Source organism: Pongo abelii, chromosome 9, assembly GCF_028885655.2.
Source record: "Pongo abelii isolate AG06213 chromosome 9, NHGRI_mPonAbe1-v2.0_pri, whole genome shotgun sequence".
Taxonomy (NCBI): domain Eukaryota; kingdom Metazoa; phylum Chordata; class Mammalia; order Primates; family Hominidae; genus Pongo; species Pongo abelii.
Genome location: NC_071994.2, coordinates 97,908,187 through 97,934,738, shown reverse-complemented (window position 1 = coordinate 97,934,738; position 26,552 = coordinate 97,908,187). Strand labels below are relative to the sequence as shown.

At 36.5% G+C, this 26,552-nt stretch overlaps 1 protein-coding gene across 1 annotated transcript; it reads right to left on the bottom strand.

The window, feature by feature from the left end:
* Positions 1-956: 956 nt before the first annotated feature.
* Positions 957-26,541, bottom strand: KDM4D (lysine demethylase 4D). Its single transcript, XM_024255422.2, has 3 exons — positions 26,080-26,541; positions 24,408-24,502; positions 957-3,075 (listed from the first exon to the last, which is right to left on the bottom strand). The coding sequence occupies exon 3, from the start codon at positions 2,724-2,726 to the stop codon at positions 1,200-1,202; it is 1,527 nt and encodes a 508-aa protein (XP_024111190.2). The 5' UTR covers positions 2,727-3,075; positions 24,408-24,502; positions 26,080-26,541; the 3' UTR covers positions 957-1,199.
* Between the last annotated feature and the right edge of the window lie 11 nt (positions 26,542-26,552).

Sequence of the window (26,552 nt, the reverse complement as noted above, 5' to 3'; positions counted from 1 at the left end):
TCCGCCTCCCGGGTTCACGCCATTCTCCTGCCTCAGCCTCCTGAGTAGCTGGGACTACAGGCGCCTGCCACCACACCCAGCTAATTTTTTTGTATTTTTAGTAGAGACTGGGTTTCGCCGTGTTAGCCAGTATGGTCTCGATCTTCTGACCTCGTGATCTGCCCACCTCAGCCTCCCAAAGTGCTGGGATTACAGGCCTGAGCCACCGTGCCCGGCCGCCTTCTGCCATGATTCTAAGTTTCCTGAGGCTTCCCCAGAAGCTGAGCAGATGCCAGCATCATGCTTCTCATATAGCCTGTGAAACTGTGAGGCAATTAAACCTGTTTTATTTATAAATTACCCAGTTTCAGGTATTTCTTTATAGCAATGCAAGGACGGACTAATCCACCATCCTTGAAGCATGACTGCAACCCAGCCCCCCTACCCAGCCAGACAGCCATAATGCAACAACTATCCCCTGAGCTCATTCACCACCACACAATGCCATAAATGTTTTCAAATAATTATGAAGTACATAAAGAATAATCTACAGACACACACATACACACACAGGTTGAAAACATAATATTTGAAATAAAATCAGATTTTAACATTTTGGTTACCTTTAATATATTTGGGAACAAATACTGGTGACAACATATTTTAAGTACATAAATAACTCAGAAAAGTCATATCTTTTATTCTGGAACTCTACTGACCTTATCTGTAAAAAGAACCTAGTTTTATAAGAAAAAGGGGGTGAGGGAGGGGAAGAGAGAAATGGGTAGACTGAAGAGGAATCAAAGCTCAGGATTCTTCACAAGTGCAGCAGCTTCCACAGTTGGCCCAGAGGATGGTAGTTGCATATACCAGGTTACGCTAACCTCAACAAGACCTAGTTCTCAGATACAAATGTGTCCAGTGGATAAAACCTCAGCTGCAGAAATAGATTTTAGCAATATCCAAAGACATTCCAGGGTACGGTAAGAAGAACAAAAGTATGGCAAAATTGAAAACTACCATGGACTTGGCAGCATCCAAGGGCATCACTGGGGGGCTCTTTCATGCATGACCAGAGTCCTGCAAACTCAACCAAAGTTTTGGGACGGAAATGTAACCAGTTTCATCAAACTGTCACACAGCAGGGCAGTGGGATATAAAGACAGCCCATGGACTTAGGGCACAGGGGCCCAGCTGCACCCAGAAGCCTTGACAGGATGCTAGAGCCCTGGGCTCAGTGGTACAGGCTTGTCCATCAAAGCCCCATCCTCAGGTAGGGGCTCAGGTTCTGGGCCCAAAGCTGTGCATGTTGTGCCCGCCAAGAGTGGCCTCTTGGCTGGAGTCTGGAGGGTCAGCTCCTGAGCTCTCAGTTTCCGAGGAGGGCGACCACGACCACGTCTGCCATTTGTCGGGTGGATAATCTGTGTAGATGGACCAGGGGTGGATGATGGAGTTGAGCAGGGCTTCCTAGAGCTGTGGACAGCAGCAGCCCGGGGCTGCGTAGCAGTGCCACTAACTGTAGATCGGCGTGGGAGTGAAGAGCACACAAGGGTGTGGCACCGTGTCCCACTGCGGGCAGCCATAGGCCAAGGGGAATGCCGGGCCCAGTGGGAAGGGAGTTGTCTCAGGCCCAGCGCTGCTCTCCTGGGTAACTGGATCTCCTTCTGGGTGCTCAGCTCTTGGCTGGCTGGTACCCTGGGCTCCATGTGGTCCACAACTGCCTGGTCTTGCCCACGCTTCCACAGCTCATAGCGCTCAGGTTGCAGGATGCGCACGAAGGCATCCATGGAAAAGGTCACCCTTGCCTCCCCACAGCTACACTGGGAGGCCATTTTGCCATAATCAATCCATCGTGGAGTGGCAAAATTGATGGCCTCTGCGCAGTTGAAACCATGGTTGAAGCCAGCATGGTAGCCATAGGGAAAGGTCACCATGAACTCTCCAGCCTCCTGAGTTACGCGACTGAAGGGAATCCCATTTTCCTTGAGGACTGTAGGCGAGATGAGGGCCACCTTGTGCCGCAGGAAGGCCCCACAGCCCCGGGAACTGCCTGGGAAGAGCTCCCTGGCCAGGCGTTCCAGGCGCTGGCCATGTTCTGGGGGCACCACATACCAAGTTTTGGGCTCCCCAAGGTGCAGGTAGTTGATGCTGTAAAGGTCCATGTCCTCCGTGTGCCAAGCAAAGGTGGTCTTCCACATGCCAAAGTACAAGTAGGGTGTATTGACGCCTTCTATGACAACCCCACATTCCTTTTCCAGCAGGTCCTGAATTGTTCCCAGGTGCCCAAGATTCCATTGTTTAGTGTTTTCATCAAACAAGGAGCCACTGATGTCAGCACCATAAATCGGTGAATTATAGATGCGGTTCTTCCAGTATTTTCGCTCCAAATCTTCGAAATTCTGGTGTGGTGGAGGCCTATATTTTTTACTGTTTGCCAAATGGCGATACTCCCCCACGGTCATGGCTTTCTTTTTTTTATGGTATTGAGTAAACACCCCTGCCCGCCCAGAGGCCACCTGCTGGAGGGGAGTGGCTATTAAGATTTCACTGATATTATCATAGGTCTCTCTGGCTTTCCATTCTTTGGGTGGAATTATCTTAGCCAAGCCAGCTCTGTGTGCACCTTGGGATTCCATGTAAGCAATATATTTATCAAAATCATTAAACTCTTCTTTGGTTGGATGAAATATCATTACGTTACAATTTGGATTCTGGGCACAGTTGGCCTTAGACTTCATAGTTTCCATTTAATAAGCAGTAAACTCTTAGTGTTTAGGTATGTTCTAGATAGTTGACAATGTAGGAAAATGCTACTTAAAAAAAAAAATTGGGTTGGTGTATCTATGAGGTAGCAGGATCTACCAGCATACTTTTTTTTTTGCAGATGAGATGATAATCTTTCTTGGGCTTGTTTATTCACTAGTGAGATTCCACTCTGGGCAGCAGCTTTACCCAGGCATTGATGTTAGCTGACCCTGCAACTCTGTTAGTTTCAGTTGCTGCTGGGCTCTGTCTTCTTAAATTCTATTGAATTACTCAGACCTGGGGGTATGACCCAAATGTAGCAAAGTATGTCCTCAGTGTTTAGAACAAAATCTAAAAGAAAGAATACACAGAGATTAAAAATTAATATTTGGAAAAAAGTATTAGGCATCCAGAAATTAAATACCAGAATAGAATACTAATATTACAAAGAGAGGCTAAAATTTTATAAGACTGATAATTCAAGTGGAGGTGTGGATGTGGAACAGTGGGAATTTTCATACCCTACTACAGAGAATATGAAGCACTATAATCACTTTGGACAGTATCTTCTAAAACTGAACATACATATGTTCTGTGATCCAACTGTTCCACATGCCTAGGAAATGTTTATGGTTGTGAGCTGAAAGTCACATCCAATAATGTTCATAACAACATTGTTTCTGGTAGCCAAACACTGTAAACAACCCAAATGTCCATCAGCAATAGAATGAATAAGTACACTGCAGTATATTCACACAACAGAATACCATATAGCAATGAAGATAAACAAAAGCCACATGAAAACTGAGTTTTATAAAGATCAATATTGAGTAACATTATCAAGACTCAAAAGAATACCTATTACGTAATTGCATTTATATAAAGATGAAAAGGAGGCAAAGTAATCTATGTTTGAATTGCTTCTTGGCCTTTTGGCTAAGATCAAGTGTAGTAATCTATGTTTGAAGTCAGAGTAGTGGCTACCTTGGGGAAAGAGGGGTTGTTGTGTAGGGGGGCTTAAGGGGATCTCTTGAGTAAAGTTAATCTGTTCAGAACCTGGGTGCTGGTTTCATACCCATCAGAATAACTCATTGTGTTAATTCATCAAGGTATGATGATTTTCACAAATTTCTGTATGTTCATTTAAAAATAGGGTTTAGGAGGAAAAGCGTTGAAGACAACTAAGAGGAATATTTCATTGTAATAAAAGGAAAAGAACGAACGACTGAAAATAAACTATACTTCAAATGATAAAGGCAGCAAATTAGAGTTAAGGGAAAGAAAGAGGAATGGTACAGAAATAACAAAGAATAAAGATGATGTGTTTCCTTAACTCATACTGTGTAACTTTGCAGTATGTGTCCTCTATCCCTTGCACAACTGGTATCAGCCCTACATGGACCAATCTAGCATGACAGGAATTTTCCCCATAGAGAAGGGCCATTCAGAAGAGATGAAGAAAGCAGATAGTAAGGTTCCATCAGGGTTAGGATTTTTCCAGGCAAGTAAACCTCAATGAGAAAGGGATAAGGTTGTTGATGGGTTGAATGGAGAATGAATCATTAAATCTATCCTGGATAAAAAAGGAAATAAGAACTTGAGGGAGGCTCGTGGGCTAGATTTCTCTATTTGGTCAAATAATTCTGTTAGGACACTAGGAAAGGGAAGCTCAAAAGAGACGGGGATGCTCGAAACAGATTTTTAAACTAGGGGCAGTTTTTAACTGAGTGCCTATTTTACTGATGTCTTGATATCTTCTTGAGTTTTGACTTTATGCTATTATTCAACTTCAAACTGTTTCTCCCCTCCCACATTCTCTCTCCCAAACTTTCCCTTCTTTGTCAGTTCTTAAGTTCCACTCCTTCCCAAGTAGATGAACTTGACCGTTCATCTTCCTTTACTGTCCCAACAAAACAGCACATCTTCTTTCATATCCTGTAGTTCTCTTGGCACTTATCACTTCTACCTTATATAATGTGAACAGTGTCACTTTTATTTAGCACTTCATTTAGCCAAGCATCTTATTAAGCACTTTATAGTATCCTATTCAAAACTCACAGCTAATCTATGAAGTTGGTACTATCATTATCCCCATTTTATGGAGGAAGAAACCAAGGTATAGAGAAACTTATAACTAACTCAATAGTTTGTGTTTTCAGTCTCTACAATTATGTCTATCCTTGACTTATCTTCCATATAAAAGTATTGAGAACATAATCTGTGTCTTGTTCACTATTGTGTTTTCCAAGAATATTGGTTATCTTATACATTGTAGACACTCAAAACATTTTTATTATATAATTAAATGAGTTGGCACACACTTCCCTCTGTCTCCTATTGATTACACCCCATCTTTCTCACTGTTCTCCCTCCTCTCAGGAGAAGAGAAAACACTGCTTTCTAGGGCTAATTTCTCCATTTGAACTCCTTAAATCAATATTTCCTACTTGGCCCAGGACTATGTTGAATTAAATAATCAGTTATTTTTCTGTCTATGAAATCATCAGTCATCAGTCTCTTTCCTAATTTAAGCTACTGTCCTTACTCCCTCTCTCCCTCCTCTCAGGCTCCTCTCTCTCTCCCCCAGCCAACCCCAGGTTCTGCCCCCACCTTTCTACTGACATTGCTCTCCATAAATCATCCAACTGCCTCCCAAATTCTGCTCCAGGGGTTACACTTCACCTCTCCACATCACTGGTTCCCAGAACACCTCCCCCTTCCTCCTAAAACTCCTGCAACCTCTAGGGGACTGATACTTCTTTTAACACTGGTTCTTTTCTTTCTTCTGGGTTCTACCTCCTCTTCTACCACACACATGCAGACATCTCAAAGTTCAATTTTTATCCCTCTTAACTTTCTTTCTTTCTCTCTTAAAATTTCCTATTTATATTCAGGGCTTCTGTTAGTACCATGCTGTTTCCCTTTAAACATGTTATTTATTGTCATAACTTTCTCCAATAACTGACTCTCTCCTAAGCTTCTGCTTTCCTTCTCCAACTTGGATGGCCCAGTGAGCCCCTGAAAGTCAACTGGTTTAATACAAATTGATGATCTTTCTCCTGAAACTAAGTTACTTCTTTATATGTCTTTTATTTCTACCAAGGGCAATATTGTGTTATCGTAGTCACCACTGACTATCACACCTCCCTTTTCCCAGGCATATGGTCAGTGCCTGTCAGAGGATCCAATGATAGTCTACCGTGAGGCCCCAAGGACATCTAGCCACCCCAGGGTGTGCTCTCTTTATCTTCCTTACAGAAGAACCCAAGGATCCAGCTTGTCTTCCTCTCCTACTTAAAGCTGTCACTACTCAAGCGAGGCATTGAGGATGTAAAAGTGACAAGATTACCTGTATCATATGATAGTCTCCCAATCTCATTCCAACTTTTTAATCTTAAAAATTATTCTACAATGATTTTATTATAAATTCTTTACATTTTTGGAATATAAAATAAAATATTTCATTCTTTCTATTAGAAAACTTGCTCTAAAGAAATGAAAAGAGAAAAGTGAGACAATTTAGAAGAATAATTAAATATCAGAAACTTAAATATCATGCTGAGGGTCTTTCCCTCAAGAAATAACAAAATGCTGACTATGAAAATCACACAAATCCATATTTCTTTTTGAATATACAAGTAAAATAAGCTTTGGGTTGAGCACTTTGTATCCGTTTTATAAACTGCGTTATTTCTTTTGTACATTTCTAAGGATTCTAGGAAGAATGATGCAATGTCTCCTTATACATATAGTCTTCAGATGTTGCATATCAAAAGAAAATACTACAATTTGTAAGTGTGACTGTGCTCCAAAAAAAAAAAAAAAAAAAACTGTTTAGAATTTGCCAGGTACAATGACGGAGTGATCGTTCAGTGTTCTAGCCAAATGTGTCACCTCTCCATGAGTCTTCAATGGTTGCTTTTGTTGTGAGACTACTTCTTGCTTCTTTCAACTGGAACCACAGCTACCAGTAGAGAATAATTACACTGTCACTTGATACTCTTCCATTTTACCCTTACCCACAGTAATCACAGTAAGGCAGAATTCGTCATCTAAGAAAACTTGACAGTTCTGACAACCAAAGAAAAGTATTTTCTTCTTATCAGAATAATTTAAAAATAATACTTGATCCCTTAAAATTAATGGATTTCTGGAAATTAGAAAGTCTTTCTTCGGGTCTTTTAGAAATAATGCCTCCTAAGCTTCTTGCTGTGTGTGTGTGTTGGGGGGTATTAAACTGGGGAAGTTAAGAAGTGAAGCTGAGTAAGTTAACAGTCCCTTTCACTGCAGCCCTTGCCCAAACTGTTTGTCTTTCTTGCTGCATATGTATTTCAAATCTATTACTTCAAGTGGGGGATTGTTGACAAAATGCCTCAGACATCAGCCATTGTTTCTTCTGACAGTCAATATCTATCTAAATGCTATGTTTAATCAAATTTTTTTCTGTCAGAAAATCTACTTATTTAAAATAATTTATAAGCATAATATATTTGATAACTGAAAAAATTCTACTCTATGTAGACAAGTGACTAAACTTTTCCTGTATTATTGGACAGCTATTTTGTTTTCACTTTTCCACGATTATTACTAATCACTTTTACTTAAATATGTAGTCCATATTTCAGGATCTAAAACAGTACATCCTGTAAAATATTGGTTGAATGAATGAAATTTCTTAGATTAGATACTTATAAATGAAATTACATTATAGAATTTAAATATTTTAAGATCTTTAATACATGTTGCCAAAACTTTAAAGAAAAAACATATTTTACATCCTGAACACTGACCAACTTTACTTTGAAAAAATATATATTTTACTAATTTTGGTAAGTTAAAAAGTTAGATCAAGTTTTAATTTACATTTCTTGGACTACCACTAAGGTTGATTTTGATTTTTTTCATAAATATTAGTCTTTTGGATTTCATCTTATGTATTGGTTCATATCCTTTGCCTGTTTTTTTCTAATAGGGTCCCAGGGTGTTTTCTTACCTACTTATATAAACATTTTACATATTAATTACATGAATATTTTACATATCAAACCCTTTTGTTAGATATGTTAATAGTTTTTTGCCAGTTTGTCATTTAACTTGTATTTCTTTAAATTTATTTAACAAGAATGTTTTCGACATACAATGTTTTATTTTCCTTTGTAATATTTTTCATGCTTTTCATGTTTAGAAAGTTATAACACTTCTTCATCTAGATGGAGATGAATATTATCCTATAGTTTTTTCCTTTGTATATGCTAATTGTACCTTTAATTCTGATTTTAATTATACCTTTAATTCTGTATTTCGGAGAGGGGGGTTATTAACTTTTGAAATTATTGTGTGGGTATTGGTGTGAGCATGAGTATGAGGAGGATATGAATATGATTCTTGGTTCTTTACAGATGACATGTTCATTATGTGTGTTGTTTATTTTAGGTTGTTTGTCTCCCTATCAACGTTTATAGAAGCTTTTTTTGAACCCGTATTCTTAAATTTTATCCATCTCAAAAATGAAGTTCTTTAATTTTAGGATTTTTATTTTTATTTTTTTAGTTATTTCTTTGATTTCCTCTACTCCTTTTTGTCTATATATTAACTCCTCTTATTTGGATATTGGACCTCTCATGGATTAGACCTCTAATTTGTACCTTTTTGTTTTCCCCTCCCCCAAATTTTCTATTCCTTTATCACTACATTTTATCTTCTAAAAAATTTCTTCATCTTTATCTCTAAACTTCCTTTGTCTTTTTCATTTCCCCAATCAAATTTTTAATTTCCAGTGATCATTTCTGTTACCTGAGAGTTCCTGCATGTATGTACATTCCTTTTCTTTCTTTCTTATTGTCTTATTCTTGCTTCATGGGAGCATTTCTTCTTTTATCTCTCTAGAAATACTAAAGTTTCAATGGTTTTTGAAATTCTGTTTTGTTTTTCTCCCTGCATGGTCTGTTTCTTTGAAATTGCCTTTTGTCCATTTTATCTTTCTTTCTTTTTTTTTGCTTTGGTCTCTTTCATATTTAAGGCTCTCCTCAAATGTCTGGTAGCCTTTTAGTAATTGCCTTATATATAAAAGTACAGTACAAAAAAGGTAGATTAGAAGCTCAGGGTACATGAACTGTTTTAGTGATTATGCTTCCCCGCATGATATTCTAACTGGGCTGTTTCCTAGGTGAACGCCTAACACTGGTATTTCTAGAGCTGGTCATATTCAATGCAAAAGATGCTTCAATCTTTCTCCTGGAGGGTACAGGTTTGACTTTCCTCCCAAACAGCAAAAGAGGCTACACATTTCTAAAAGTACCCTACTTGTATAGTTCACTTTATGAACTTATTTTCCGTATGACAACCATACTCTCAAAAGTATCTGGAAATTCCCACTCCAGAGGCCACCTTTTTCCCTACTCTAAAAAATGAAGCTCAATCTTCTGCCAGGGTGTAAGAGAGGCAGTTTACCCAGCTGCTTAGAGGGTGGGAACCTAGGGCTCTGTTTTGTTAGACAGACTTTCAACAAATTCTCCTTAGCCTCATTTTAACTGTCACTCCCAGAGGTACCTAATGCCATGATATCCTAAACCTTTTGGGTTCTGTAGAGACAACTGTGTTGCTTCTTGGCTTTCCTTATTGCCAATTTAGGACTCAACTTTCCAGTGTTTGATAAATCAGTTTATACTTGTCCATCTGCTTTCCAACTTCCATAACTGGCCACTACCTGTTTTCCTTTACCATTTTCTGTCTGTGTAAGTTCATTTCTTAAAACAAAAATCCTGTTACTGTCACTTTAGTGAGGTTTGGAAAGGGAACAAAGTAAATGATTGTGTTTAAACCACATCTTTATTGCTTCTTGTTTTCCAAATTTATCTCTCAATTTTCTTATACAAACGTAGTTCCAGTCAAATACTCTTAATCATTGTCCTTGACTCTATGCTTTTCTTCCCTTGCTTCACTTATCTCTTCCTTCTCTTTTCTAAGTTATAAACTCTGCCTTCCAGACCAATCTGAGGCTCTCCTACATCAGGGATCCTTCTATACCAACCTCAGACCTTGGTGAGAATTCTATCTTCTATACTCCATGAGTGCTACATTTATTTGGTGCTTAATACAAGCTGTTGAGGTGGCAGCTCTCCAGAATGTGTCTTACTTGACAAGCAGCTTTCATCTCTAATGGGCACTTGTCTTAAGGGAATAAGTCTCTTCCATGAGATGTGCTTGCCTCTCTCTCCAAAATATCTGCATGTCTCTGACCTAAAAGCTTTGATAGACCCTTCTTGATAAGCTGCATGAAAAAAGGAAGGTAAGGCTGGGCGTGGTAGCTCATGCCTGTAATCCCAGCACTTTGGGAGGCCAAGGCAGGCGGGACACCTGAGGTGAGGAGTTCAAGACCAGTCTGGCCAACATGGTGAAACCCTGCCTCTACCTAAAATACAAAAATTAGCTGGACATGCTGGTGGCCTGTAATCCCAGCTACTTGAGAGGCTGAGGCAGGAGAATCACTTGAACCTGGGAGGCGGAGGTTGCAGTGAGCTGAGATTGCGCCATTGCACTCCAGCCTGAGCAAGAAGAGTGAAACTCTGTCAAAAAAAAAAAAAAAGAAAGAAAAAAAAGAAAGAAAGAAGAGAGAGAGAGAAAGAAGGTTAAAGGGCAACTTCTCCTGTACCTTTTGTGCCTACAAATGCCAATATTTGGTGTGGACTTCTTTTTATGAACATCTAGAGGAGTGTGGATATAAAGGAGAAAGGCACACAGCAGCAAGTATCAGGCATGGACAGCATAGATTAAGTTGTGACATAAAACCCAAAGTTTGGGACTTGGCCTTTAAATCCAGCGTCTTAAGTGCAGCATTATTATTTCATTGTGACATATAATAAATTGAACATGGGATTATTAACCTTATTCAAATCATCTTTATTTTCATCTGTTGCATGGATACTGCAGCAGTAACAGTGGTATCTGGCAGCAGAGAGAGGCAGGAGCCAGAAGTCTTCCTGCTGAATCCATCTACAAGGACACACCACTCCACTGAGTTTTAAGGAATTATCTAATATATGCTTCTTTGGACTGTCAATACATTTTAAATACATGTCTTGAGTAGCATGTAAGTTTGGACTTACATGGACTCTCCCAGAGATTCTGTAAACTACTCAATAACTTTTTTAACTTTTTTAAAAAATCCCCTTTGGCTTAAAGTGAACTCTATATACATGTATAAATTTTTATTTATTCTGCAGTTAATAATTGTCTCATTCTTTCATTTGCTTGGCTTTACACTTTATATTAATTCATTCCCAGATTCATTTCCAGAAAGGTAAATCTCTTCTAAATGCATAAAACACATCTGGTACTGAATCAGATTTCTTTTCTCAGAAATATTCTTACTGGAGCCCTCAGATGCTTACTTAAATCTAGACTGATTAGTCTTCAGGTTGTTGCATGACGTGCATCTTGAGGTTTCTAGTCATTGTAATCCTGGGGGTTCCCTTTCCCTCTTTATTATGTTAGATCCTGATTCCCCCCATCTCAAGTCTCCTTCCTGGATTACTCCCTTGTGTTGGTAAAGCATATCTACCAGGAGCATCCTTAGAAGCTTCATTAGAGATTATTAAGTAGCTCACAGAATCTTCAGCAGGACCAGAGACTAGGGATTGGAGCCTGTGTATCCAGGAACAATATCCAGATTACCCAACAAACAATAGTTAGGTATTCCTATACATCCTCTGGTCAAAGGCACCAAAGACTCTGGGCAAGGGACATTTCCAATTAGAGTCTAAGCTACTGCCGCCTCTGAAAGGTCACTGTCTCTCACTACCCTTCTCCAGGAACAGATCCTTCATGAAATCTACTTCCTCATATTTATTTACATTATAGTCCTCCATGGGAATGTCTGATTGGAAGAGTCTAGGTCATATCTCTATGTCTTCACTGCAATAGGTGCTGGATAATTGAGTTCCGGCTTTGACCTTGGTGAGGCAGAGGTCATAAAGTTGGAGGTTTACCGAAAAATAAAAAGGGAATTTTAAAGTTATTGGATGGCCACAAATATCACAACTCTCTCCCAAAGTATGCATGTCTGAGTCTGAAAATGTCTTTGTTCTATCCTCATGCTTTTCTTTCAGGATTTTCAAGACATTGTTCTGCTGAATTCTACCTTCCAAAAATCCAAAACCTGTTTTCTGTTCCTTTTTGTAATCTGCCTTTACTCTCTAAACAGTATTAGGGTATTCTTCTGTTCCTTGTTTTCTGAGATTTCATTAAGATATAATTGGTAAGTCTTCTTTGTTAATTATTGTGCTAGAATTTTCAATATAGAAACTCATGTTGTTCCTTGCTGTGAAATTGCCTTACATTATTCCTTTGGCATTCCTTTCTATATTTTCAGTTTTCTCCTTCTCTGGAAATACCATTAGACAGCAAATACCATTAGACAGCAACCTCTTGATTGATCCTCTAATTTTCTTTACTCTCCATTTCCTAATGCTTTTTCTTTTTTTACTATTTTCCAAACCTTCTGGCAATTATTTTTAATTTCCAGGAATTTTTTTTGTTCTCTGAATATTCCTTTCATTATATATTTCTGAAATTTTCCATGGCTGCAGATTTTCTCTTCTCTAAGTATCATAAGAATTTTTAAGTTTTATTTGCTCTCTACATTGTGTCTGTTTCCTCTGAGTTTGCCCTTCCACAATGTCTTTGTTTCTTTCATGTTAAACGTTGTCCTCGTATTTCTAGTTATTCTTGGCTTGTATTTGAGTCAGGCACTAAAGAGTTGCGTTTGATACGTATGACTGGTAGGCATCACTGAGAGTGCTCCCACAGGAACCTATTCATTTCCTTTGAAGATGGGGGCACCTGTCAGTAGTTGAAGATAATACTATAATGAAAAGACTCTACATTTATATATTTATCTCCCTTGATATTGGGGCCCAAATTTGTGGTGTCCGAGTTTTTGTTTTGAGAAACAAAAATCTGCATTCCAACCAGCCAGAACTGAAACCTTAATATTTTATCAAATTTGCTTCAAGTAGTTTTTAAACAACTTTATTGAGATATAATTTACACAACACAAAATTCATCAATTTTAAGTGTACACTTCAATGATTTTTCGTATATTTACAATGCTGTGTGACCATCACCAAAACCTAATTTTAGAATACTTTTATCACTTCAAAATCAAACCTTGTTCCATCTGCAGTCACAGCTCATTTCCACCCCCAACTCCAGGCAACCACTAATCTACCTTCTATCTCTATAGATTTGCCCACTCTGGACATTTAATATAAATGGAATAATAAAATATGTAATATTTTGTGTCCAGCTTCTTTTACTCCACGTTTTTGAGGTTCAACCATGTTGTAGTATGTATCAGTATTTTGTTTCTTATGACCAAATCATAATCTATGGTATGGATATACTGAATTTTACTTATCCATTCATCATTTGATGGACAATTGGGTTGTTTTCATTTTGGGACTATTATGAATAATACTGTTATGAACATTCATGTACAAGTTTATGTGTGAACGTGTTTTTATTTATCTTGGGTAGATACGTAGGAGTATAATTGCTGAGCCATGTGATAACTCCACGTTTAACATTTTAAGAAATTGCTACACAGTTTTTCAAAGTAAATGTAACATTTATAACCAGCAGTATATGAGAGTTCTAATTTCTCAACATCCACCTCAATACTTGTTATTGTCTTTTTCATTACAGCAATTCTAGCAGGCAAAAAGTTGTAATTTTTGTGGTTTTTAATTTTTTGTTTTTTAAGACAGGGTCTCACTCTGTTGCCCAGGTTGGAGTGCAGTGGCATGATCACAGCTCACCGCAGCCTCGACCTCCCATGCTCACGTAATCCCCCTGCCTCAGCCTCCCAAGTAGCTAGAACTAACAGGTGCACATCATCATGCCTGGCTAATTTTTTTTTTAATTTTTTGTAGAGACAGGGTCTCACTATGTTGCCCAGGCTGGTCTTGAACTCCTGGGCTCAAGCAATCCTCTCACCTTGGCCTTCCAAAGTGTTGGGATTACAGGTGTGAGCCACCAAGGCTGGCCTCATTGTGGTTTTCATTTGCCTTTCCTTAATGACTCATGATATTGCACATCTTTCCATAAGCTTATTGGCCATTCATATATATATTTGGAGGAATTTCTATTCAAATCCTTTGCTTATTCTTTGTTTTCTTATTACTGTGTTGCAAGAGTTCATTATGTGTTCTGGTTACAAGTCCTTTACTGGATATATGATTTGAAAATGTGGTCTTCAGGTCTGTAGGTGTTCTTTTCACTTTCTTGACTATGTCTTTCAAAGTGCACAAGTATTGAATTTTGATAAAGCCCATCTTATCAATTTTTGTTATTGCTTGTGCTTTTGGTTTTGTGTCTAAGAAGTTATTGCCCAGCTCAATGTCACAAAGATTTTTCCTGTTTTCTTCTAGGTGTTTTATAGTTTTAGCTCACATTCAGGCTCACAATCAATCTTAATTTTTGTATATGCTGTGAGGTAGGAATCCAAGTTCATTCTTTTGTATGTGGATATCGAGTTGTTCCAGCACCATTTGTTATTCTTTCTCCATTGACTGTCTTGAAACTTTTGTTGAAAATCAGTTAACCATAAACCTAAGGGTTTATTTTGGACTTTCAATTCTATTCCATTGAACCATGTTTATCCTTATAGCAATTAGCAATGTCTATTAGAGCTCTGTAGTAAGGTCTGAAATAGAAAAGTGTGAGCCCTCCAAATTCTTTTCTTTTTTTTCAAGATTGTTTTGGCTATACTGGTTCCTTTATATTTCTATATGAATTTTAGGACCGATTTTTAATTTCTGGGGGAAAAAAGCCAGTAGGAATGATGGTAGGATTGCATCAATCTGGAGATCAATTTGTAGAGCATTACCATCTTAATAATATTAAGTTTTCTGATCCATTGACATGGAATGTCTTTCCAATTAGCTTAACAGTATTTTCTAGTTCCCAGTATATGTCTTGCACTTCTTTTGTTAAATTTATTCCTAAGCATTTTAATCTTTTTGACACTATTGTGAATGGAACTGTTTTCTAAATTTCGTTTTCACATTGTTCACTACTAATGCACAGAAATCAATTTACGTATACTGATCTTGTATCCTGCAACCTTGCTGGACTTCGTTTTTAGTTTTAGTGGTTTTTAGCAAGCTAGGACTTTCCATATATAAGATCATGCAATCTGTCAATAAAGATAGTTTTAGTTCTTCCTTTTCAGTCTGAATGTCTTCTTTTTCGTGCCTAATTACCCTGGCAGTGTAATGCTGAATAAAGCAGTAAAAACAGATAGCCCTTAAAAATCTTGCTCCTGCTACAAGTATTTTTAAGTAGAAATAAATAAATATTTCAGATGAAATGGGATTCCTTCTCTGATCTGAATCTTAAATCCTGTTCTCTCTCCCCCTGCCTATAAGCAACTACAGTCATGAATAGGCTACACTGTCCATGTTTGGGTATCTTTTCGTGTGTATATGTGTTGGGTATCCATCAGTAATACTGTTTTGTGTATCAGCTATTTTTTTTTTTGAGACAGAGTCTTGCTGTGTTGCCCAGGCTGGAGTGCAATGGCACGATCTCAGATCACTGCAACCTCCACCTCCCGGGTTCAAGCGATTCTCCTGCCTCAGCCTTCCAAGTAGCTGGGATTACAGGTGCCTGCCACCAAGCCTGGCTAATTTTTTTTTTTTTTTTTTTTTTTTAGTAGAGATGGGGTTTCACCATGTTGGTCAGGGTGGTCTCGAACTCCTGACCTCAGGTGATCTGCCCACCTCGGCTTCCCAAAGTGCTGGGATGAGAGGTGTGAGCCACCATGCCTGGCCGGCTATTTTTATTTTATATAAATAATTTTAGGCTAAATATGCTCATTTTCTACAATTTTTATTTTTATTCATTTATTATGAGAAAGGGACTGGCTCTGTTGCCCGGGGTGGAGTGCAGTGGTGCAGTCTTGGCTCACTGCAACCTCCCTCTCCAAGGCTCAAGCCATCCTCCCACCTCAACCTCTTAAGTAGTTTGGACCATAGGCACAGGCTACCATGCCCAGTTAATTTTTCTATTTTTTGCAGAGACAGGGATTTGCCATGTTGCCCAGGCTGGTCTCAAACTCCTGAGCTCAAGCAATCTGCCAGCTTCAGACTCCCAAAGTGCTGGGATTACAGGCATGAGCCACCGTGCCTGGCCTCATTTTCTGCAATTTTTAAATTCAATATTAACAGTTTCAAGATATATTCATATATACATACACGCACATATGCATAGATACACATATGTATATATACATACACACACATACATACATACACTATATATGGTCTGTTATAAAAATATATTTTATTAATGCACTTTCCTATTGGTGGGTATTTACATTACTTCCAGTGTTTCCTATTACTTTCAGTGCTGTGTGTGTTCTCTTTCTTATATGTGACAATTTATCTAGGGTAGATACTTTGAATTATCATTTCTAAATGATAAAGAAACAACATTTTTATTTTACTAGGCAATGTCAAATTGCTCTACCTAGTGGCTATCCTAATTAACCTATGTACTAATAGGAGTTTCTGTTTCTCCACACCTCCAGGTGCATTTGATAATGTCAACTTTTCAGTTGTTGGCAATTTGGTAAAATGACTTATCTCCTTTTATTTTATTATTGTAGCTGTTGTTGTTGTTATTATTATTGTGTGACTTGTTTACTGGTGAAGTCAAGTACTTTTTCACTGATTTATTTCTTTTGTGAGTTTCAGTTTTCTGAATTACCAGTTATACTTTTTGCCCATTTTTTCAGTTAGATTGCTTTCTTTTTCTAGTGATTTTTAAAAGTTCTTTAAATGTCTGGGATAATTTTATGTCTATTGTATTGTTGCAAATAACTTAGCACACCACCTCCATTTACTGTTTATTATTTTTTTGATATTTGAAAAAATTAAATGTAGTCAAATTTATTGATCTTTTCCATTATGCTTTGTGCCTTTGTGTACTATTTAAGTAATCCATGTATTCTTTGGGGTCAAAAAGATCATATTTTCTTGTCATTGTTTTCTTTGCTTTTCACTTTTATTTGTTTTGCCCATTTAGAATACTGTGTTGTTATTGTAAGAAAGAGAACTTTTTTTTTTTTTTTTTTTAAGAAATCCAGTTGTTTGCCACCATTTTCCCCATTCAGTTAAATCCTTTTCTCACATATGCTAAGTTACAATGTAAGGATAGATGTCTTTCTAAACTCTTCATCTGGTCCATTTATTTATTTGTACATTTCTATGCCAATGTTAGATTGTTTTAATTACTAAAGCTTTATACTTAGGATAATTGGTAAGGCAAGTCTCCATGTACTTATTCAACTTTTTTCAAAATTATCTTGCGTATATTTATAGAGTAAAACTTCAGTATTCATTTTAGAATAAATCTGTCAGGTTCTGTCAAATACTGTTAATTTAAATTGGGAATGCATTGAAATTGAAGGAAAATTAGAGGTGTATTTTCATAGCTCCTGCATTGATCATTCCCACCAATTAACTGGTATATTTATACATTTATTCAGATCTTGTTGCATGTACATCAATGAAGCTTCAGATTTGCATCAAAAAGATAATGAATCTGTTTTCTTAGATAAAACCTTAGGAACTTTATAATTTCTTGAGTGTACTACACATGGAAATTTTTTTCTATTACGTTTTATTATTTATTGATCTTACATCCCTTTTCAAACCTTGTACCTCTTATTTCCTATTAGTACTATTAGCTTGGCCATTAATTCTAGAATTTTCCATGTAGATAATATTTTCTAGGAAAAAAAATCATAAAAATTATCTCTTCTTTTTTTAATAGTCATGTCTCTTACTCTTTTTTTTTAGAAATAGGGAAGTCTTAAGTAACTACATATGATCTCTAGCAAAATGTTGAATGTTGACTGAGTTGGCAGAAATTCTATACTCATCTAAGATTTTAATAAGAGTGGCTCTGAACTTTGACATTAATTATATCCTATCATTTACCATCTAAGCTGAGACACTTTTGAGAATAACAGAGACCCAAGGATGACAGGCACAAACCCGGACCCTACTGATCAAGCAGTTAAAAAGCAATAGACATATAAAACTCAGTTCTGCCAAGCTGCAGAATATATATTTTTCCAAGTTCTATAAAAAATTTACAAAATTAACCATAACTGTGGCCATAAAACAAGCTTTAACAAAGGTCAAACGGTTGAGAACAGTCAGAATATGTTATTTGACCATCAACAATGAAGTTAGTAATATCAAAAAGATAACTAAAAAATTCCCAAATTTATAAAATAAAAAGTATATTTCTAAATAAATTTTTAATGAGAAAATAAAAAATGGAAATTAGAAAATACTCTGAACTAGATGAAAATACTACATTTCAAATCTTGTAGGATGCAGATAAATAGCATTAAAAGGGAAATTTATAAATTTAAATAAATATTTAAGAAAAGGAAAAAGGTTAAAAAAACTAAATGAGCTAAGCATCCATCTGAGGAAGTCAGAAAAAAGTAACAGCAAAGAAAGAAAAAGAAGAGAAATAATAAAAGACCAGAAACTGATGAAATAAAAAGCCAATATAAAATATGATGAACAAAACCAAAAGTTGGGCTTTTTTAAAAAAGTCTAATAAAATTTAAAAGACTGGTGAAAACGAGGAAGAACAAAAATAGAAGGCACAAATAACCAATATCAACAAAGATAAAGAATTCATCACTACAGATGCTGCAGACATAAAAGAGACAACAAAGAAGTATGAACAACTTTATGCCAATACAGTTTAACATTTCAATGAAGTAAATACATTTTTAGAAAAATATAACAGTGATACTGACAAAAGAATAAACAGAACAATAAATATATCCATAACCCTCAAGGACACTGAAGCAGTAGGTAAAACTCTTCCCAGAAAATATACTCTAGGCCCAGATGGCTACACCAAGAAATTTTAGTCAACATTCAAGAAAGATATTCCAATCTTAGATAAATTTTCTCAGAGAATAGGAAAAGAAAGAATACTTCCCAATTCATTTTATGGTACAAATCCCCAACAAGGATACTATGAGAAAAGAAAATAGGTCAATCTTGCTTATGAACATAGATGAAAAAATCCTAACTAAAATCTGAGAAAATTGATTCCAGCAATATATACATCATGACCTAGATGGGTTTATTCCAGTAATGAAAGGATGAAACTTTAAAAAATAATAGTGTAATAGCACATATTAACAAATTAAAGAGAATCTCATTAGATGCAGAGAAAGTATTTGATAAAATCCATCAATTCATCATTCTTTCAGCAAATTAAAAATAGTAGGCAAAAATCTTAATAAAGTGCATCTATCCAAAACCTTCAGCCAAATCATACTTAATAATGAAAGTTATAAGTTTTCCCTTGCAGATCAGGAAAAAGACAAGGATGCTTGCTATCAGCATTTTTATTCAACATTATCTTGGAAGTCCTAACCAACATAAGAAGGCAAGGAAAAAAGAAGGAAAACAGAAAAGGAAGAAACAAAGCTGTCACTATTGGCAGATGACATGATTGTACATGTGACAAAATCCGAAAGATCTCTGAATAGACCCTTTGAATTAATAAGAGAGCTTAGCAAGTTCTCTGAATTTAAAATAGCTACATATAAAAATCAATGATATTTCTACACACGAGCAACAATAAGACAACTAAAATTTAAGGAAGACGCCATTTATAATAGCATTAAGCATTAAGTAACAAGACTAATGCTAACAAAAATTTGCAAAATTTCTATGAAGACAACAATATGAATGTACTTAGAGAAGCATATTAATATAAACTAAAGACATCCTAAACAAATGGAAAAATATAACCTGTTAATAGATTTGAAGACTTAGTATTGTAAAAATGTCATTACATTTTTAAGAATGTTTTCTTAATCTGTAAATTAAATGTTATCACAATTAAAATTCCAAAAGTATTTTTGTGGAACTCAACAATTGGCTCCTGAATTTTATAGTAAAGTCCAAAGGGCCAAGAATAGCAAAGCCACTCTTATAAAAGTGGAACAAGGTAAGAATATCTGCTCCATCGGATTTCAAAGCCCCTTCTCCAGCATGCCACACACAAAAATGAATTTCATGTGCAGCTGTGAAACCTTTAGAAGATAATACCTGAGAATATCATTATGACTTCCCAAGTAGGGACATTCGTAATCAAGAAATACCATGCATTAAGCAAAAAGGAAAAGAATGATAATCTGAACCACTCTAAAATTAAAGACTGTTGTATATCAAAATACACCAAAAAGAGAAGCAGAGAAGTGGCAAATTGTATATGCAGCACAAATAAGTGACAGAGAACTATGCCTAAATTTAAGAAATCATAGAAATCCATAAAGAAAAGATGATTCAATAGAAAGATTTAAACAGATACCTCATAGAAGAAGAAATCCAAATGGACAATTAACATGTGAATTAATAATCGGGGAAATGCAAACTGAGACCTCAATGATATATCACTATATACCCACCAAATGAGCTAAAATTGAAAAGCCGGACAATCAAGTGTGGTGAGATTATAGAACAAGAACTCTTATCCTGTTGATGAAATATATATATGAAAAATGCACACACATGCACCTTTGCACATTTACAAAAATGTTCATTGTGGCATCATTTGCAATTATCACTACAATGAAAAGATAATTACTAGAATTAACAAGTTATGGTGTGTATTTTTATACAATGAAACTCTAAATAGTATATCAGAGCTACAGATAGCACACATTAAGTGGGAGGAATAAAGCAAAAACACAAAGGAATACATATTCATTTACATAAACATTTTGAACGTTTATATAAAATTAAAAAATTGGCAAGACTATTATCATTTAGAAATGCACACATTGGGTCAGGTGCGGTGGCTCACACCTGTAATCCCAGCACTTTGGAAGGCCAAGGCAGGTGGGTCACTTGAGGTCAGGAGTTCAAGGCCAGCCTGGCCAACATGGTGAAACTCCGTCTCTACTAAAAATACAAAAATTAGCCAGGCATGGCGGCACGCACCTGTAATCCTAGCTACCCGGGAGGCTGAGGCAGGAGAATCCATTGAGCCTGAGAGAAGGAGGTTGCAGTGAGCTGAGATTGTGCCACTGCACTCCAGCCTTGGTGACAGAGTGAGACTCTGTCTCAAAAAAATAAATAAATAAATAAAATAGGAAATGCATACATTGGCATTTGTTGAAATTTTGGGGGGGCTTTATACTTGATTACTTTTTGTAAATATTCAATGTTTATTGAAAAGAATATATATTCTGCTCTGATTACAGTGAACTTTTTACGTGCACATAGAAATACAATAACCATACATATATAATGCACATATATTTGTATACACATTTAACTTATAGAGTAGATCAATGTTGTTGTTTGCTTGATCTGCTAGTCTGAGAGAAATTTATCTTAAAAAAATTCCCACCATGATTTTAGATTTGTCACTTTTTCTTACTTTTGCTTCATATTTTCTCAAGTTATGTCATTAGTTGCATATGTGTCCCTGACAGTAATTTTCCTAGTGGATTTTTCTTTGTAACGTAATACATGCACTTCTTTGTCCCTATTAATGTTATTCAACCTAAGAATACTTTTGCTAACTAACATTGCTACATCAAGGTTTTTAAATTAGAATTTGCCTGGCATGTCTTTTTCTATTTCTTTATTTTCTACATTTTAGTTTTTTAGTTTTAACTATTTTTAATATGTTTGATTTTAATTGTCTTTGCAGTAGTACACTGGTCAGCTGGTGAGGTACTTATGTGATTAGATTAGATGAGAGGTGAGTAACTTATGATATTATCCAGTAACCCAGCCTGGACCATCAGCAAATGGTATTTCATTTGGAGGCTGTCTCCAGGAAATAATCTCTCTAAGCCCTAGAATGTCTTCATTTAAAATCAAGATTTTGTTGGTAGAGGGCTAGACACTTTATTTTTATATTCTCACTTGTCAAAACATCAAAGAAAGCACTAGTTTTTATATTAGAAATGTGTCATTTTCAGGTTAAAAATTTGAAGTAGATTTCATTATTTATGTTATTTTATTTTAAAATGTAATTTCTGACATGTGGGCATTGTTTTTTTCCGTATTCCTATTTAAAAGCCACAAAGAAACATTTTTAAGCAAAATGTTCACATTTTGTGGGCCAATAACTTGGTAAATGAGAGTTTAGTAGAATTGGAGAGAGTGATTCAACTGGAAGAGATGGAGAGAGTTGGATTAGAGTTGTGATTGGATTAGGGCTGATTTAATTAGGATTTTGATGGTACATATAAAGCCTGATCTCATATGATTTTTTCATTTAGAGATTCTCTCCCGAAAGAAAGTCATATTTCTGGGTCTTATCATATCTTCATTTGAAATCGGGATTTCAGACTAATACAATGTAAGTTACTTTTTTTCCTTTAAAATATAAAACAGATTAAGGCAATAACTTTTTACAACAGAACACAATTTTTTCCTCTTAAAACTAATTCATTCTTTCATTCATCCATTCATTCTTTCTTTTATTCACTCATATGGAAACTGTTTATTGGGTAGCTATTGGTGCCAGGCATTGTTTTAATGTTTGGCCTATATTACTGAGCAAAACAAAGATCCCTGCCCTTTTAGAACTTATATTCTACATGGGAGAAGTAGAGAAAGAGACAATAAATGTAACATAACTAAATTATATAGGGTCATGGAAGATGATAAATGCCATGTAATTATATATAATATAATTTTAAAAGATAAAAAGAAGAAAGCAGGGGAACGCAGATATGGAGTACAGAATGTTAGCGGACAGAGAGGGAGAACAGTTGCAATTTTAAGTAGAGATGCCCAAGGTTTGTTGGCCTGCATTTGAACAAAGACTTGAATAAGACAGGGAAGAACAGCCTTGGCAGAGAAAATAGCTAGTGTGAGGGCCCTGAAGCAGGAGCAGCTGCGTGTTGTGTCCAAGCAATAGGAAGGAGGTAGCCATGAAAAGCATGAGCAAGTGATGAGGTCAAAGAGGTAGGGGAAAGGGTAGACCATAGAAAACTTTGGAAACCATTGTGAACACCTTGGCTTTTACTGTGAGGGTAATGGGGGACCAATGCCCCCCGCTGTCTGACTGGATCCTCTTTTCTCTCAATCCCATCCAACTATGTTATTAATTTTTTTAATTGTTGCCAATCTGATGCTGTAATGTGATAATCCATTTTTAGTTTACTTTGATTTTCCTCATTAGAAGGTTGAGTGTCTTTCATGTTTATTGACTATTGCCTATTTGAAATTGCTTTTTCTGAATGGCTTGCTTATATCTTTTGTCCATTTTTTAATTGGGTAATTTGTGATTTTTATATTATGTGTACCATCAGCAGTAGCAGTAATCCTTTATATGTTATAGGCATTACAAAATTTATTTGCTAATCTAGCATTTATTGACTTGTTTTTGGCATCTTCTGCTATAAAATTAATTGTTGGACAGATGAATTTTTAAAAGTATTTCTTTTAAAGCTCTTAAGGTGTTCTGCTTTGATTGAAAGGTCGTTTCCAAATTCTAGGTTCTATAAACAGTTTCTTAAATTTTCTTCTTAGGTTTTTATGGTTTCTATTTTCCCTTTCAGGTGTTGATTTTAAGCTTTAAACTGGAATTCCTATGTTACTCCTGCCATAAGAATACTACGTTTTGCAATCAAGGGCCAAACTACATCCCTTTCACATTTAATTAAATGCTACCTTTGGCATATTAAAATGAAAGAGCCTTTTTTAAGGTTAAGATATACTATACCATGTCCAAAAGCTGATAAAAATGATCTGAAAAGGATGGCCTCATAGATCATAAGAAAGAGAAAATATATAGCAAAATGCCAGTCACTAAGAAACCTGGAGGAATTAGGACCCAGAGCACAAGGGAGAGTGTGGGTCACCTCGTCTCCAGTAATACGTGGGAATCTGAGGATACAGGAATAGCCAAAGGCAGCTCGACAGATCTGCGGAAAAGAGGAGATGAGAAGTCCTTGTTTAAGAGCTTCTGTTTTCTCAGAGAACTGAGAAAATCTACTGCCAGGAAAGAGAATGCAGAGGGAAAAGGAGGTGAAAGAGGCATGTAGACTTGAAGAAAGGGGAATGTGGGAAATTATATTATTGCAGAGGGGTAAAATAAACAATTAGGAGAGCATAAGAGGACTGGCAGGCAGAATTAAGGGCCAAACTAGATTTTGTGGTAACAGGTTTAACGTAAGAATTCTTGGGAGGTTATATAATTTTTGCTAGCTAGGTTAACTGATCGGATGAATTTCAAAATTTTAGTAAACTTAAGTTTCTTTTTCTTAATACTTTCAAACCATTTAAGTCAAAAGCTTTAGTTTCATTTTCTTATTAGCACTTTCGTTTAAGTCAAAAGCTTTTAATTTTGTGGATTGACTATATTGTATATTGGTGTTAATGAAATTATAGGGTAGTTATTTATCACCACTGGCAACCAAAAGATTGGGTTAGTGGGCTGGGAGTTAAATCAACGAAGTGATTCACTCCGGGCTAATGAGAACAGTTGGAACATAAAAACTGTGGGTATCTCCTATAATTGTGTTACCATTTTGCCATTGTTACGTTATTCCTCTACTTCATAGTGCATCATTCATTCATTCATTCATTCATTCAACAAATACTTACTCAGCACCTATTATGTGCCAGGCACTGTTCTATATGCAGAGGATACACCCAGTGAACAAGAGAGACAAGGTTCCTGCTTTCCTGGAACTTATGTTCTAATATAGGAAGATAGACAATAATAATAAAAATAATATTAATAATAATAATAGCTAACATTTATTTAGCAAGTACTATTTGCTGAGACAGTTCTAAGCACAAGTATTAATTCACTTAATCCTTGGAGTAGTATTACAAGTTAGGGACTAGAATTACGCCCATTTTATACATGAGGAAACTGAGGGCACAGAAAGGGAAAATGACTTGCCTAAGGTTACAGAGCTAGGAAAGGGCAGAACTGGAATTTAGAACAAAAATGGGCAGCCTGAAGATCCTTTTCTCTTAATGACCTTCCTATGCTGTCTCCTGAGAGACATGGAAATAAAAAATGAATAGAATAGATTCTGATAATGTTTAGTGGTATGAAAAATGAAACAGGGTGATGTGATGGTGTACAAACACAAGTGTTGGAGGGGTGGAGGTAGGAAAACCTCACTGTGATACCTGAGACATGAAGGATGGTGATACAGTTATCTTGGGGCACAGGCAACAGAGAAAAGCTAGTGCAAAGGCCCTAAAATAGAAGGAATCTTGCCCTGTTTTGTAAAACAGAAATGCCCACTTGGCTGTGTCTAGAGCTTAGTGCGTAAGCGAGTGACTGATTGGAAGTGAAGTCTGGAAGGTAGGCAGGAGCCAGACTCCGTGGGGGTCTCAGGTCACATTAAGAAATGTGGTTTTTATTCTAAGTGCAGTGAAATTGTACACAGGATAGTAACACCATTTTATTAATTTTAAAAGATCACTCTCTTGGCTATATGCAACACTGACTGTAGGATAAAAGATGATGCAGGAAGATATAATAGGAAGCAATTACAATCCAGGTAGGAGATGGTGTTGGCAAAGACAAGGGTAGTGGCAGTAGAATAAAATTTCGGGTAAGTTTTAAAAGTAGAATTGTTAAGACCTGTAAATGAACCGTATGTGAAGCGTGAAAGAAAAGGAATTTAAGTAGGCACTCCGGGATTTTGGTTTGAGTAACTAGCATGATGATCGCGTCTTTTAGTGAGACGTGTTAAGACTGGAGGAGGGATACCTTCGGTAAGAAAAATCAAGATTTTCATCTTGAACTCTACGACGGAAAGGGCTTTTTCTGCTTTTCTTTCTTCATTAAAAAGTTGCAAAGAATTTAGGGGTAAGAAAGCATTTAAATATTCAATTTTGTGAGTTCCTTACATTTTAAACTAAGTTGGGGAAGTTGAATTTTCATTTGTTTAACAAATATTAATTAAGCAGCTACTATATGTCAAGGTCTATGTGATGAGTTACTAAGATGAGCTAAACAACCAAGATCTCTATTCTCAGAATTTTTTTTATGGAAGGGAGGAGAGACGACTGGTGGGTTTTTGGTTTTCGGGTTTTCTACTTTTCGTTGTCTTATGAAAACTTAACACTTAAGTAGCCATCTTAATAATTACATCTTGTGCTCCTGGTAGTTGGGCCCACCGTTCTAAACGCTCTCGTAAATACTGACATCTCCCCTCCCACTAAAACTAACGTTTTTTAAATAAGAAATTTTAGCAAACATTACGAATACAACCTTTGCTTTGAAGTGTTAATATTTTTGCAGGAATGGTACCTTTGTAAAGATCGTGGTTGCCCCGTACATATTTGTTCTTTCTTCATATCCAATTAAATGAAAACACTAGTTTTTCCGAAGCCCAACTCTCTAGGTTTGTTGGTTCTAGCTCAGGAGAAAGGATGGAAGCAGGAGTCGTTGGATTTAAACAGTTTGGTGTAATCCTTTTCCACGCTCTCTCCCGCTAGCCGGGGACGTGGTGTCGGCTACCCGGGGCTTTCCGTCCACGCAGTACCGGAATGAAGGAGTCTGGGAGGGGGTCGGGGACGGAAAAGACGGAAGAGACATTAAGTAATTGGTTCTTGAAGGTATAAAATGAGGTTTAGGGTCTACTCTAAGGCACTGATTTCAAATGCCCGCCCCCTGGGCCGTTTCGGCCCCGCCCCTTAGTGCCGTTACGCCGACTTCCACTTCGGCCACTGCGGATTGGTCGTTGCTTCCGCCTCCGAATCGCTTGGATTTTGCTTCCGGGT